Genomic DNA, 17079 nt, shown 5'->3' on the forward strand with positions numbered 1-17079 from the left:
AAAACATTTAAACTATACATTTGTTTACAAAGACTCAAATGACAGTAAAGCAAGCTTATATTTTGGGTTATGATAGGGTAAGACAGTTGTACTTTGCTCATGAGGTATATCTAAGTTATATTCTTCAAGAATCAATGAGTAGATATCATTACTTTTATGTAGTTCTGTCCTTGAGCTGTTCTAGTCTATTAATGTTCTGTATTATGCCATGTTTTATGTTTTGTGTGGATCCCAGGAAGATGCTGCATTAGCAACAGCTCATGGGGATCTTAATAAAATATAAAATTCTGATATTTCCTCCCAATCTAAAAAGCTATGTCAAATTTCTAGAGTGAACCAAGACCAATTCTGTTTAATGTGTGTGTGTGTGTGTTTGCAGATGTATGAAAAAGGTTAATTTATGTGTATACTGACTGAATTCCTGTCGGAGTGTGTCTGAGGAGGACGTCACTCAGAGTGGCGTATCGTCGTAGTGCATGGTGACTGGTGACCATTAACAGCTTTCCAGAAATGTTCCCATGATGCCACCTCTTCAACTGGAGCTGCTTTAGCCAGTATATCATAGACTTGCAATTCACAGCCTGAAATTCAAGACAGGTTTTGAGAATTACCTGAAGTAGGACCTCAGGGCAAAATTTTACTTTCAAATAAATAACTTTTCTTAGCACATTTAGAGTGAGAAAAAAACACAAATAGCCACAAAACTGTATACCACGGGATGGCTGCCTAATACAGCATTAAAGATTTAATGGAGCTGAGGTCCTTTGATTCTCTTTACCGTTTCAGAGCATGCTTCTCTGCAGTGTCTGTATAGAATCTATTGAAAAATGTATACTTTAAAAAGAGGTTGAGGGAATGATGCCTATGTAAGGTGCAAATTTAACTCCTTTGTCCTGCTGTGGGTGATTTGCATTAAACTCAGTCAGGACATTGAATTATGCATTTCATAGAAAGGTGGTAGGAAGGTTGTGGGTGTGTCCACTTTCTTCTTGTCATTGGTTGTACATACGTAGACAGCTGTGACCTCAGACTTCCTCAAGGCACTTCCCTCTTTCCCACAGATGAAATACCATTCGTCTAAGATTTCAGCACCAACAGCCATAACCACAACCCTCTGTACACTGTACTCCGCAAGACCTACTTCATGGGACTGCTGAGCTGCACTTCAAACTTCACACACTCAATGGAAAGACTTCATATTCCTTATTTATTTATTTCTATGTATGTCTGTATGCCACTATATTGAAATGTGCAAAAACCTGTTGTGTCATTATTTCTTTGTAATCATCATTAAACCGTTCACAAAAATGTCTGCTTTTAGTTTTAATGCACCGTATTGCCGGAAATACACACAACACCGCATAATGTTTAAGTGGAATTATGTTTTTAGAAATGTTTACAAATTTATTCAAAATGTAAAAAATGTGCTTAACAAATGTGCTTAACAAGTCACATAAAAAGATGCATGGATTCACTCTGTTTAAAATAATAGTGTTAAAAAAAATATGACTACCTCATCTCTGTACCACATACAATTATCTGTAAGGTTCCTCAGTCAACCAGTGAATTTCAAACACAGATTCAACCACAAAAGACCAGGGAGGTTTTCTAATGCCTCGCAAAGGCCATGGGTAAAAAAAAAAAAATGTAGACATTGAATATTCCTTTGTGATGAAGTTATGCATTACACTTTGGATAGTGTATCAACATACCCATTAGTGCATCAATACACAAAGATACAGGCGCCCTTCCAAACTCAGTTGCCGTGGAAGAAGAAACCGCTCAGGGATATCACCATGAGGCCAATGGTAACTTTAAAAATGTTACAGAGTTTAATGGCTGTGATAAGAGAAAACTGAGGATGGATCAACAACATTGTAGTTACTACACAATACTAACCTAAATGGCAAAGTGAAAAGAAGGCAGCCTGTACAGATTACAAATATTCTAAAACATGCATCCTGTTTGCAATAAGGCACTAAAGTAAAACTTTTTTTTATTTTATTAAGGCCAGATTGTTCTTCAAGATGTTCAAATGTTCATAAATGACCAGCAGGGTCAAATATAATCACAGTGGTTGTAGAGGGTGCAACAGGTCAGTACCTAAGGAGAAAATGTCAGTTGGCTTTTCATAGCAGAGCATTCAGGTCGAAACAGCAGATGCGGTAGAGTGAGAGAGAGATAATTAAAAAAAACTTTGGCAGGCAGGCCATTCTAAAGAGGTTAATTCCATCTGTACAATTTATTGGAAGATTATTCCATTTAATTATATCTGCTTTCATATTGTTGAGTAATGGAATAAAGTTATATTTATATATTTGTTTGTTGTAACTTATTAAGCATCCTAAGTATTTAATATTTTTTGTGGTCCACTTAAAGGATTGCTGTAGATCGTGAGTAATTTATTTTAATTTTTCCTATTGTCATATATGAATACTTTCTGAAGGCATACTTTCTGAAGGCACACGCTTGGGCAAGTTTACCTTGAGGGTGAAGGTGCGCTCGGGTGTTTGAATGTAGAAGGTCCCCTGGTCTGCCTGTGGTAGGTCTCCCAGTATGGCATTGGACAGGTCAATCCATCCCAGTGGATTCACATCCTGGGCACACTTGTAGTAGACCAGCTGACACTCCTTCTCTTCATATATGAACCAGAGGGACCTCCAGACCTTAAGTGGCCCGCTCAGCTTGTCCAGATACCCGCATAATGTGGTGGCAGCAGATACCACTGGGCTCTGCTTTCTGGGCTCAGTGGGAAAACTGTCCCCGTCTTTGTTTAGAAAGGCAATGTCATTCATTCCGTCTCTGCCTGCTTTCTCCACCCCAAATCAAATGTTATTTGTCACATGCGATGAATACAACAGTGAAATAAATGGTTACTTACAAGCCCTTAAGAAAACTAAGAGTTAAGAAAATATTTACTAAATAAACTAAAGTAATACATTTAAATACATTTAAAAAAAGAACACAATAAAATAACAGCACAATGGCACCAATGTCCAATCAATGTTCAAGTTTCATAGGTTTGTTCAAGTTTAAGCTGCCTCTAGGCACAAAAGGTGCCTAGATCTGAAGGAAAGTTTTCAATAGTAACTTCAATTAAACACAGAACAATACATAAGGGAATGTACAAATTTGTTACAATTTATACATTACTACTCACTTGATCAAAGAAGACAAGTGAACACTTCCACAGATAAACATACAGTATCATACTTGACAAAGGTTACCAAAACCTTTTTTAAACTGCTAGTGGAGTCCAACTGAAGTCTTCGTGTATGGAAACTCTTCCTAGTCAAGTCTCTTGTAAGAAGCTACAGTGTGTGAGGTTATTTTTAAAAGGTTGCATCCAGAGTTTTAGGTTACAAAACTGTAGTGCACATGTACAAATCTAAACATTGCTACTATATATACACACACCATTCCACCACTGCCGTATGCCTACTACCAATATGTTGTTACTGTGAAAAGTACATTTCTAGTAGGGTTAATTAAATAAAGTAAAATATTTACTCAATTACTTTTGGCACTAGACATTGAAAAATCTTCTCATACTTCTGGGGGTAACCAAGCTGACCCCAAATGTAAACAAAGCCAGCATACTACTGCATCTAATGCACATACAGTGGGTTCCATAACTATTGGCACCCTTGATAAAGATGAGTAAAAAATACTCTATAAAATAAATAATAAAAATAATGAGCTATATTGTATGCAAGAAAGGGGGACATTATATTATTTTATACTAATACAATTGCTCAGAGGAGGAGATTTAGTTGAGCAAGTAAAGAAGAAGAAAAAAAATATAGGAGTAAACATTATTGGCACCCCTGTTTTCAATATTCTAGCACCCTCCCCTTGTGAGGATGACACAGTTTTACTAAAATGTTTTATGAGATTGGAAAACACGTTGGGATGGATCTTAGACATTCCTCCATTCAGAATTTTCCAGATCCTTGATATCCTTCATCTGTGCTCATGGAGTGCCCTCTTCAATTCAAACTATACGTTTTCAATAGGGTTCAAGTCCATAGACTGAGACGGCGATTGCAACATGTTGATTTTGTGGTTAATTAACCATTTATTTGTGGATTTTGATTAGTGCTTGAGGTTATTGTCTTGCTGGAAGATGCACTTGCGGCCAAGTGTCAGCCTCCAAGCAGAGGCAACCAGGTTTTTGGCTAAAATGTCCTGGCACTCAGTGCCAGATTACCGAACGGGCATGCAGAGCACGTGCCCTGAGGGGAGGTCAGGGCCACAAATTCTCTTAACTAACTGGTGAGAGTTATTGTTGCCTGAACTAAAAATGTGAAATTAAAGCGTTGTTTTTTGGGGGGGTTGCCCCCTTGGAGTTCGGAGCCCCCTGGGAGTTTGGCTCTGAACTAACTTTTGAGAGTTATTGTTGCCTGAAATAAAAACACTTGAAATGAAAGCGTTATTTTTATTGTGGGATAAGCTAACTTCAAATCAAATAGTATTTGTCACATGCGCCGAATACAACAGGTGTATTACAGTGAAATGCTTACTTACAAACCCCTAACCAACAATGCAGTTTAAAAAATACAAATAAGAATAAGAAATAAACGGAACAAGTAATTAAAGAGCAGCAGTCAAATAACAATAGCGAGACTATATACAGGGGGTACCGGTACAGAGCAGCAGCATTATGTACAGAATACGTTTTTTTTAAATACACAAAAAACGAACAAAAAACACATTCAGTTAGGAGAACGTAAAACGTCAGCCATTTTCTCAGCCGCCATGATACTTGCTTGCTGTTAAACTGTCCTGGTAGCAGGGACAACATTTTCAGAAAATGTCGACAGAAACAAACATCATCCTCGGTTCTTGAATCTAAATCAACCTGACCCCAAAAGAGAAAAGACGAGAAAAAGACTGCTGATGACCAATCCAGAAACCGGATTAACATTGGAATTAACATTGAAAGGTGGCGAGCATTGAAAGGTTGGAAGAGTGATGACGAAATGGCCACTGTTCTCAAGGACTGGTAGGTAAGTGTTGGATTGTGTTTTTAGTTACTAACCTTAGTGTGTTCAATGTTCAAGCTAGCTAACACGGCTACTTAGCTAGCTAACACTTAGCAAGATAACATTGTCTGTATTCACACTGCTTTGTACTCAAAGGAATCTAACGATAGCTACACTACATCAATTCCACAAGAGACCGAATGCCTTTATTTTAACTACCTAACGTTACCTAGCTAGCTAGCTAAAGCTAGATATGCAAATTGTTGACACAATAATGTTTGGCTTGTAGATTACAACTTTAGCTAGCTAGGTGGTCAACAGCATTTTCGGTCCAGTTACCCCCCCCCCCCCCCCAAGAAAATGCATCTAGCTATACATTTTGGTACAGTAACATCACACAGGCATGCATTTCTCAGGGAGAAACTGATGGAGAAATGTTGGTAGACTATGGATATAAAATGTTTATGGCCCATAGTCTTTTTTCCCCATCGTTCTCACACACAGGGCACCCGCCATAGGCCGCTTTGTCACACGGCAGCAGTGCTCCTTTTCCTCACACAGGCCAGTCACCCTTCAACCGCCCTTCTCCCGACAGGTGACACTACAGCTGCAAGTCAGAAGCAAAACGCTTTTCAGCTTCAAGCCAGCGGAATGCCTACTCCTTCTCGCCATTTATTTGTAGATATTTATTGATTTAATTATTTAAAGGTCGACTTTGGGGGGGGGGGCGGGACAGCTTTTCTTTCCCTTCCCCTTTAAATTGTATAACTGATCAATGCACCAACATACCAGGTAATTTAAAGGGAAACTTCACTGCTAGACACTATTCGGGGTGTTTTCCCAGTCTCATTTACATTACATTTTAGTCATTTAGCAGACGCTCTTATCCAGAGTGACTTACAGTAGAGTGCATACATTATATTACATTTTACATACTGGGACAAGGATATCCCTACCGGCCAAACCCTCCCTAACCCGGACGACGCTATGCCAATTGTGCGTCGCCCCACGGACCTCCCGGTTGCGGCCGGCTGCGACAGAGCCTGGGCGCGAACCCAGCCCAGCCTGGGCGCGAACCCAGAGACTCTGGTGGCGCAGCTAGCACTGCGATGCAGTGCCCTAGACCACTGCGCCACCCGGGTCTCCCTACATAATTATGAGTGATGAGAGCATAACCACAGGAAGTAGGGGTGTAGGGCTGAAGCACCCATTTTACAATTATTGTGTCCTTTGTGTTTCACAGATTGTACCATCACGCAATCACGGGAGTAGATATGGTTATCCTTGTTCCTTGTTTGTTGCTCTTGGCAACAAATACACCATGACAGCGCAATACACAAGGGGTGGAACAGTGGCAAAGGTACCCACAGGACAAACAGAATAATATTAGTCTGAGGAGAGATTAAATAGCATTAATACAGCAAAAATAATTCTAAACACACCTTTACTTTACAAAGTTAAACAGATGTATTTTTTCTTCATAATAAGCAGGAGTAATATTCTTAGATCAGAATGCTTCGTTGCACAAATTACACTAATGAGCAGTTATGTCATGGTTTCTCATGGTTTCTCATGTTTTCTCATGGTTTTGCATTGGTTTCTCATGGTTTCTCATGTTTTTGCATGGGTTTCTCATGGTTTCTCATGTTTTTGCATGGGTTTCTCATGGTTTCTCATGTTTTTTCATGGGTTTTTCATGATTTCTCATGTTTTTTTCATGATTTCTCCATGTTCTCTTATGGTTTCTCATGGTTTCTCATGTCTTATTCAGTTTCTTGTTTTTCTTTGTGCCTTTTGTAAATGAGCAACCAGGTGTCACCATTAGATTATTTTTCTAGTTTTTTTTTTTTTTGGACTTGTCTCAACAATGTTCCTAGCTGCCAGGATATTGTAGGATATCTAGGTTGAATCATTTCCCCTGGCTTTGTAAAGACTACAGCCTGATGGAAGCCATATTTCCTTGTTCCCACACTCGAAGGCAGGATTTTCAAAACTAGGGCAGAACTAGTTTACAGGTTCATGGGAGCTATGTTACAGTGAACTGTCTATCCGAGACTGCTAAATAATAAGCTACAATGACTGCTTCTGATGATTCCTTTTTCCAAGAAGATTTGTTTTACATAGGAACGTACAGTCCTATTTATTTGTGCTGGAATACACTGAAGATAAATGCGAGACCAGAAAGCAGTGTCGGCAGCCTGGACCAGCTGGACCAGGAGGGTAAATGACAAACGAGTAAGTTGTTTAGCTGCCGGTAGCTAGCTAGCAATATAAGCTATATTTACACCAAGGCAGTGTTGTTCAGGAAAGTACAATTTGGTGATTGATTCATCCATAACGGGGCTTGCTAGAACCACGACAAGCCAAGCTATCCAAGTTTAGATAGCTAGCTGTGTTTGCTATACCTAAAATGTACTGTAGTATAATGTTATAGCTAGCTAACTAGCCTAGCTAGCGTCAGTGCCTCTCATTATGAGTAAAACTGAACAAATGTTTTGATGACGATGGAGTAGAGTAAAGGAATGACTTTGGCTTGATGACTCATATTACTCTTGGGGTAACTATCCCTAGCTAATGTGTGTCTGTGAGATGTCTCGTATTCGACACCATGCTGCAACAGTAGGAATAGACTGTAGACAATGATTGCCCATGAATGTGTAATAGCCTTTCGTTTGTATTTACTAAGGATCCCCATTAGCTTCTGCTACACTTCCTGGGGTCCAGCAACATTAAACCTTTTCTCAATAGGGGGTGCCGTTTGCACTTTGTAATAATTTTGTTCCCAAATTAAATCCTTTCAGTAGAAGTATATCAAGTATTTTTTGATATACTAAAAGCTCCATTGTTAGATTGTTTTAACTACTCCTGTAGAAATGGTAGTCTGTCAGGTATTCAGCAGGAAGGTCTGATTTCTCTATAATTAAAACAAAACCCAGATGGCAAATATAAAGACCCAGTCTATCTAAGAAACTGGAGGCCCCTCAATGTCGTGATGCAAAAATACTAGAAAAATGCATAGCACTCAGAATTAAAAGGGTTTTATCAGTTATTGTTCATCCTGATCAGACAGGTTTTTTACATGGACGATACATTTTAGATAATATACAACAACTACTAGAAATAATATCACATCATGAAACATAAGAAGCCAGAAATTGTATTTATAGCGGATTTTGAAGAGGCATTTGATAAAGTAAGAATGGATTTTATTTATAAATGCCTGGATTTTTTCAATTTCGGTATTTCTTATAACATGGGTAAAAATAATGTATAGCAACCTCAGGTGTAAAATACTAAATAACGGCTACATCTCAGAGAGTTTTGAATTGTCAAGAGGAGTTAACCTCTACTTCCTCACAAACCCGGGTCCGGGACCAACCCCACCAGTAAAAAAGCTGACTAGCATAGGCTAGTATAGCGTCACAAGTAAATAGTAGCATCTAAATATCATTAAATCACAAGTCCAAGACACCAAATGAAAGATACACATCTTGTGAATACAGCCATCATTTCTGATTTTTAAAATGTTTTACAGGGAAGACACAATATGTAAATCTATTAGCTAACCACGTTAGCAAAAAACACAATTTTTTTACTCCATCAGTAACTATCACAAATTCGACCAAATAAAGGTATAAATAGCCACTAACCAAGAAACAACTTCATCAGATGACAGTCTGATAACATATTTATTGTATAGCATATGTTTTGTTAGAAAAATGTGCATATTTCAGGTATAAATCATAGTTTACCATTGCAGCCACTATCACAACTCTCACCAAAGTGACTAGAATAACTACAGAGACCATCGTGTATTAGCTAATTACTCATCATAAAACATTTCTTAAAAATACACAGCGTACAGCAGATGAAAGACACAGATCTTGTGAATCAAGCCAATATTTCAGATTTTCTAAGTGTTTTACAGCGAAAACACAATATAGCTTTATTTTAGCTTACCACAATAGCAAACATCACAACAGCATTGATTCAAGGCAAAAATAGCGATAACGTATAAACCACCAAAATATATTAATTTTTTCACTAACCTTCTCAGAATTCTTCAGATGACAGTCCTATAACATCATATTACACAATGCATATAGAGTTTGTTCGAAAATGTGCATATTTAGCGGCACAAGTTGTGCTTATACAATGTGATTAGTGTCCAAAACCTCAAGCAATCTGTCCGGCGCCATCTTGGAGAGGCACCTATTCTAAAACTATTCATAAACTTGACAAAAAAAATACAGGTTGGACAGCAATTGAAAGACAAATTAGTTCATCATGCAATCGCTGGGTTACATTTTTAAAATTAACGTTACTTCAAAATACAGCGTGCGACAATGCAAGGCTGCACTGCAAGTAATGGCGGCTTATGCATTTGACTTTTTTCAACAGAACAACGAATTATCAGCATAATAAGTTCTTACTTTTTGATGAACTCTCATCAGAATCTTGGGAAAGGTGTCCTTTGTCCAAAAGAATCGTTGCTAGGTTGGAGAACGTCCTCTTCAACGTTGCAATTAGCAGTAAACATTAGCATTTGAGCCAGAGATACCCAACTTCCTACAACGCCACGAAAATAAATACCCGAAAATCGCAATATACTGACATGAACTGATATACTTCGGTTCAAAATAACAAGATTATGATGTCTTTAAAGCCTATATCGAATAAAAACACAGCCGGAAATGTCTAAGATCTATAACCGATGCTTCTAGTACAATGTGCCAAGGTCCTCAGTGCGTCAGAGCGAAGGGGGAAAAGAACAATACACGTCTTTGCCAAGTCATTTATAACCTTTGAGATCTACGTAGAGACTCCATTTCAAGTCTCCCTATTCGCTAACAACCAGGGGAAGGCGTATGCAGTGCATCTCAACCAATAGAAGACAGGCAGAGTTATACACAGGTCTCAGAGCAGCTTGGAAAATTTGGCATTCTCACATCCACATAGGAAAATTGCTCTAAGTCCAGTTCTGTTTCACTCACAGATATAATTCAAACGGTTTTAGAAACTAGAGAGTGTTTTGTATCCAATAGTAATAATAATATGCATATTGTACGAGTAAGAATTGAGTACGAGGCAGTTTAATTTGGGAACGTCATAATTACAAAGTGCTAACAGCTCCCCCTATCGACAAGAAGTTTTAAGCAAGGGTGTCCGCTGTCACCATATCTATTCGTTATGGCCATCGAAATGCTAGCTATTAAAATCAGATCCAATAAAAACATTAGAGGATTAGAAATCCAAGGCTTAAAAACAAAGGTGTCCATGTATGCCAATGACTCAAGTTTTATATTCAGTCCGCAAGCTATATCCCTGCAATGTCTCATTTAAGATCTAGATAACTTTTCTGTACTCTCTGGACTAAAACGTAATTATTATAAGTGTACAATATTACGTATTGGATCCTTAAAAAATACAACTTTTACATTACCCTGCAGTTTACCTATAAAATGGGCTGATGGTAAAGTAGACATATTCGGTATTCATATCACAAAATATATAAATAAGATCTGCACAATGAATTTCAATAGAAAACTTGTCAAAATAGACAAGATCCTGCAACCATGGAGAGGTAAATCAAATCAAATCAAATGTATTTATATAGCCCTTCGTACATCAACTGATATCTCAAAGTGCTGTACAGAAACCCAGCCTAAAACCCCAAACAGCAAGCAATGTAGGTGTAGAATCACGGTGGCTAGGAAAAACTCCCTAGAAAGGTCAAAACCTAAGAAGAAACCTAGAGAACCAGGCTATGAGGGGTGGCCAGTCCTCTTCTGGCTGTGTCGGGTGGAGATTATAACAGAACATGGCCAAGATGTTCAAATGTTCATAAATGACCAGCATGGTCAAATAATAATAATCACAGTAGTTGTCGAGGGTGCTCCCTGAGTCAGCACCTCAGGAGTAAATGTCAGTTGGCTTTTCATAGCCGATCATTAAGAGTATCTTCACCGCTAATGCGTTCTCTAGAGAGTTGAAAACAGCAGGTCTGGGACAGGTAGCATGTCCAGTGAACAGGTCAGGGTTCCATAGCCGCAGGCAGAACAGTTGAAACTGGAGCAGCAGCACGGCCAGGTGGACTGGGGACAGCAAGGAGTCATCATGTCAGGTAGTCCTGACGCATGGTCCTAGGGCTCAGGTCCTCCGAGAGAGAGAAAGAAAGAGAGAATTAGAGAGAGCATACGTAAATTCACACAGGACACCGGATAAGACAGGATAAGTACTCCAGATATAACAAACTGACCCTAGCCCCCCGACACATAAACTACTGCAGCATAAATACTGGAGGCTGAGACAGGAGGGGTCAGGAGACACTGTGGCCCCATCCGATGATACCCCAGGACAGGGCCAAACAGGAAGGATATAACCCCACCCACTTTGCCAAAGCACAGCCCCCACACCACTAGAGGGATATCTTCAACCACCAACTTACCATCCTGAGACAAGGCCGAGTATAGCCCACAAAGATCTCCGCCACGGCACCACCCAAGGAGGGGCGCCAACCCAGACAGGAAGATCACGTCAGTGACTCAACCCACTCAAGTGACGCACCCCTCCTAGGGACGGCATGGAAGAGCACCAGTAAGCCAGTAACTCAGCCCCTGTAATAGGGTTAGAGGCAGAGAATCCCAGTAGAGAGAGGGGAACCGGCCAGGAAGAGACAGCAAGGGCGGTTCATTGCTCCAGAGCCTTTCCGTACACCTTCACACTCCTGGGCCAGACTACACTCAATCGTATGACCCACTGAAGAGATGAGTCTTCAGTAAAGACTTAAAAGTTGAGACCGAGTCTGCGTCTCTCAACTGGGTAGGCAGACCATTCCATGAAAATGGAGATCTATAGGAGAAAGTCCTGCCTCCAGCTTTTTGCTTAGAAATTCTAGGGACAATTAGTAGGCCTGCGTCTTGTGACCGTAGCGTACGTGTAGGTATGTACGGCAGAACCAAATCGGAAAGATACATTTACATTACATTTAAGTCATTTAGCAGACGCTCTTATCCAGAGCGACTTACAAATTGGTAAGTTCATACATATTCATCCTGATCCCCCCGTGAGAATTGAACCCTGGTCCCCCCGTGGGAATTGAACCCTCAACCCTGGCGTTGCAAGCGCCATGCTCTACCAACTGAGCCACACGGGACCACGGGACCATAGGTAGGAGCAAGCCCATGTAATGCTTTGTAGGTTAGCAGTAAAACCTTGAAATCAGCCCTTGCCTTAACAGGAAGCCGCTCTGTCATTGCTCATCCATATATTCATATACTCAAATTCCATTCCTTACTTAGAATTGTGTCTATTAGGTACTTATTGTGGAATTGTTAGACTACATGTTAGATGTTGCTGCACTGTCGGAACTAGAAGCGCAAGCATTTCGCTGCACTCGCATTAACATCTGCTAACCATGTGTATGTAACCAATCAAAAAAACAAGATTTGGTTTTGATTTAATACGGGACAATACATTCAAATGGCTCCAAATTTAAATGACTTAAAAACCTCACACCAACTGTACATTGTATAAATGTATAAACAAATATTGAAAGTATTTAATGAGACCTAAAATGTGTGCAACATGAAAATATTGTTTCATTTACAGTGTGTAATTTATTGACGGTCCCTAACTAGCCCGGGAAATAGGCTTTCCTAAGTCAAACTAATTTTGCCACTGACGCACACCAGCTGGCTGAAGCTAATTGGCTAAATCATTTTGCTAACTCTTCCCGCCTGCGAACACATACGAGGCAAGGTCATGGCTAGAATAGATCTAGCTTTTGTCAAATTAATGTCAGAATTGAATTTTCATAGCAGGTTAGGAGAACTTACGCGGCAGGTTAAGATAATTAAGTTAAGGTTAAGAAAAAGGGTTAGGGTTAGCTAAAATGCGATAAATTTAAACTTTTGAGGTAAATTTGACAGAAGCTGGATCCTTTCTTGCCATGACCACGAGAACCCCACATCGAACCACACCCCGAAACAAATTGACATTTGAATTCAGTAATGGCCGCTGGCATTTCTTCTGGCTGCAAGCCCGACATCGGTACACTTATGACAACAGCCAGGTCAAGTGCAGGGCGCGAAATTCAAAATATATATTTTTTAAATATTTAACTTTCACACATTAACAAGTCCAATACAGCAAATGAAAGGTACACATCTTGTGAATCCAGCCAACATGTCCGATTTTTAAAATGTTTTACAGCGAAAACAGCACGTATATTTATGTTAGCTCACCACCAAATACAAAAAAGGACAGACATTTTTCACAGCACAGTTAGCATGCACAAAGCCAACCTAACTAACCAAGAACCAACCAAACTAACCAACAAACAACTTCATCAGATGACAGTCTTATAACATGTTATTCAATAAATCTATGTTTTGTTCGAAAAATGTGCATATTTCAGGTATAAATCATAGTTTACATTGCAGCTACAATCAGAAATTGCACCGAAAGCAGACAGAATAATTACAGACACCAACGTCAAATACATAATTACTCATCATAAAACATTTCTGAAAAATACATAGTGTACAGCAAATGAAAGACAGGCATCTTGTGATTCCAGCCAATATTTACGATTTATTAAGTGTTTTACAGCGAAAACACAATATAGCATTATATTAGCTTACCACAATAGACCAGAAACACAAGCCATTTCCCAGTAGCAAAAGTTAGCGATCGTAACAAACAAGCAAAAGATATATAATTTTTGACTAACCTTGATATGCTTCATCAGATGACAGTCCTATAACATCAGGTTATACATACACTTATGTTTTGTTCGAAAATGTGCATATTTAGAGCTGAAATCAGTGGTTATACATTGTGCTAACGTAGCTACTTTTTCCCACAACGTCCGGATATTTTTCTGACACTTTTTCTGACACACATATTCTGACCAAATAGCTATTCATAAACATAACAAAAAAATACATGTTGTATAGGAAATGATAGATCCATTAGTTCTTAATGAAATCGACGTGTTAGAATTCTAAAAATAACTTAATTTCGACATACAGCTTCGGTATAGCTAGAGAGTACCCAAAAGCTGGGCGCCGACGACTAGTTCACATGTACGACAGATATATGAAATAGCATCATAAAATGTTTCCTACTTTTGCTGATCTTTCATCAGAATGTTGGACAAGGGGTCCTTTGTCCAGAACAATCGTTGTTTGGATTTAGAACGGCCTCTTTCCCTCTCAATTTAGCAAGCACACTAGCCAAGTGGCACGAATCTCTCCATGTCAACAAACGGAAGAGAACGGAACACGGCAAAACTCCCGAAAAAAATTCAATAATCTGATTAAACTATATTGGAAAAACATACTTTACGATGATATGGTCACAAATAAAATCAAAGCCGGAGACAGTAGTCGCCTATTACGAAAGCTTTTCATAAGGCAATCCCCGGTTCCTTCTCGCGCCTTCCTGAAAACAGGAAATGGGTGACACGTCATTCCAAGAGCTTTTATTCCACTTCAGACCAAGATAAACACTCCATTTCTTCTCTCACCGCCTCTTGACATCCAGGGGAAGGTGTATGACGTGCATGTATGCCAATACGTATCATGCCCATTTATAGGCAGGACCTAGAACAGAGCCTCAATTTCAGACTTTCCACTTCCTGGTCAGGAAGTTTGTGCCAAATGAGTTCTGTTTTACTCACAGATATAATTCAAACGGTTTTAGAAACTAGAGAGTGTTTTCTATCCAACAGTAATAATAATATGCATATTGTACGAGCAAGAATTGAGTACGAGGCCGTTTGAAATGGGCACCTTTTATCTGGCTACTCAATACTGCCCCTGCAGCCCAAACAGGTTAATGAACCAAATCTAAACCGAGGCATAATCAGGAAGTACAGTTCCCCTTTAAGATTAAATCATAAACCCTGTTACAATCAACCCTGTCACTTTTATAGCTGGGTGGGTTAACACATCACAAAAAAATGTGCACACAACTCCATGGTGAAAGGCTATAAATATCTTGCATGGAATTGCCCAGGCAGGACATTGATTTTAAGTCAATCAAATCAGTCCAACTCACCTTCACCACATTTTCATTAGAAGCAATCTACAGGCATGGTGAGTTATATAACCATTAACAATTATAAACCTAAGGGCACAACAGCATCTAGTGGTTTAGGTGTAGATGCTGCTACATGCATATACACTCAAAACATGTGTGGTTCAACAAGGGTTCTTCTAAGATCCTAAAAGTTCTTCAAAGGACCTTAGGGTTCTTGAAACTGAAAATGGTCCCCAAAAGGTTATTCCAAGAACCCCATAGGAAGTGGGGTTCATCAAGGAACTGACTTGCCTAGTTAAATAAAGTAAAATTGTAATTGAAAAAAGGAACCTCCTTAGTTCTTGCAGGAACCTAACTGCCCAACTGAAACATTTGGACTTGAATTTGAAAGGACAGTAGGTGCAGGTACTTAACTGAAAAATGTAAAGATATCCTCAATTTAAGGTAACCTGTCTAGGATCAGCGTGGCGCTAGCGGCACACCCCCCCCCCCCCCCCCCCCCCCACTGAAAAACCAGTGCCGCGAAATTCAAAAAAAATATTTTTTTTAAATATTTAACTTTCACACATTAAAGTCCAATACAGCTAATGAAAGACACAGATCTTGTGAATCCAGTCAACATGTCCGATTTTTAAAATGTTTTACAGGGAAGACACAATATGTAAAGATGTACATCTATTACCTAAAAACACATTAGCATAATCCACCATCTTTTATTTGTCCACCAACACCAGTAGCCATCACCAAATCGGCTAAACTAAGATATTTATAGCCCCTAACCAACAAAAAAACTCATCAGATGACAGTCTGATAACATATTTATGGTATGGGATAGGTTTTGTTAGAAAAAAGTGCATATTTCAGGTAGATGGCATAGGTTACAATTGCACCCACCGTCACAAATGGAATAGAAAAACTACTTAGAGCAACGTGTTTACCTACTTACTAATCATCAAACATTTCGTAAAAATACACAGCATACACGAATCGAAAGACACAGATCCTGTGAATACAGACAATATTTCAGATTTTCTAAGTGTCTTACAGCGAAAACACAATAAATCGTTATATTAGCATAGCACATAGCACATAGCAGCCCAGCATTGATTCTAGCCAAAGTGAGCGATAAAAGTCAACATCGCCAAAAGATATTAATTTTTTCACTAACCTTCTCAGAATTCTTCCGATGACACTCCTGTAACATCATATTACACAATCCATATAGAGTTTGATCGAAAATGTTTATATTTAGCCACCAAAATCATGGTTAGACAATGTGAAATGTAGCTCAGCTGGTCAGAAAATGTCCTTGCGCCACTTAGACAGTGATCTACTCTTATACATAAATACTCATAAACGTGACTAAAAAATATAGGGTGGACAGGGATTGATAGACAATTTAATTCTTAATACAATTGCGGAATTACATTTTTTAATTTATCCTTACTTTTCAATACAGTTTGCGCCAAGCGAAGCTACGTCAAAAAACATGGCGTCCTAAGCCACTAAAATGTTTCGACAGAAACACGATTTATCATAATAAAAATTTCCTACTTTGAGCTGTTCTTCCATCAGTATCTTGGGCAAAGGATCCTTTCTTGGGAGTAATCGTCTTTTGGTGGAAAGCTGTCCTCTTGCCATGTGGAAATGCCAACTGCGTTCGGGATGAACTGAAAAGCGTGCCCAGCTATTCACATCGTTTCAAAAATAAATGTCCCAAAATCGCACTAAACGGATATAAATTGCTATAAAACGCTTTAAATTAACTACCTTATGATGTTTTTAACTCCTATAACGAGTGAAAAGATGACCGGAGAAATATAACAGGCTAAACTAACGCTTGGAACAGGAGCGGGTCGGTGTCCAGCACGCGCGTTACGCACCAAGGAAAGACTTGCTAGCTACAGGGTTTTTTAATTTATAGGGCCTGTGAACGCGCAATCGACCCCATTGGAATCGTCATCACGTAAAGGCATCCAGGGGAAGACGTAAGAAGTGTCCGTATAGTCATAGCAATAACAGTGCCCTTTTAACTGACTTCAGAACA

The 17079-nt window shown here is 39.1% G+C and overlaps 1 protein-coding gene across 1 annotated transcript in view; it reads right to left on the reverse strand.

Moving 5' to 3' along the window:
* LOC129867245 (TBC1 domain family member 2A-like) overlaps positions 1 to 2832 on the reverse strand; it is a 32840-nt gene extending 30008 nt beyond the window's left edge. The window contains exons 1-2 of the mRNA XM_055940526.1: positions 2484 to 2832; positions 415 to 581 (exon numbers count right to left, since the gene is read on the reverse strand). Coding sequence (XP_055796501.1) covers positions 415 to 581; positions 2484 to 2795 — 479 coding nt within the window. The 5' untranslated portion in view covers positions 2796 to 2832. The remainder of the gene's footprint in view (positions 1 to 414; positions 582 to 2483) is intronic.
* Between the last annotated feature and the right edge of the window lie 14247 nt (positions 2833 to 17079).

Source organism: Salvelinus fontinalis, chromosome 2 (genome assembly GCF_029448725.1).
Source record: "Salvelinus fontinalis isolate EN_2023a chromosome 2, ASM2944872v1, whole genome shotgun sequence".
Classification (NCBI taxonomy): Eukaryota; Metazoa; Chordata; class Actinopteri; order Salmoniformes; family Salmonidae; genus Salvelinus; species Salvelinus fontinalis.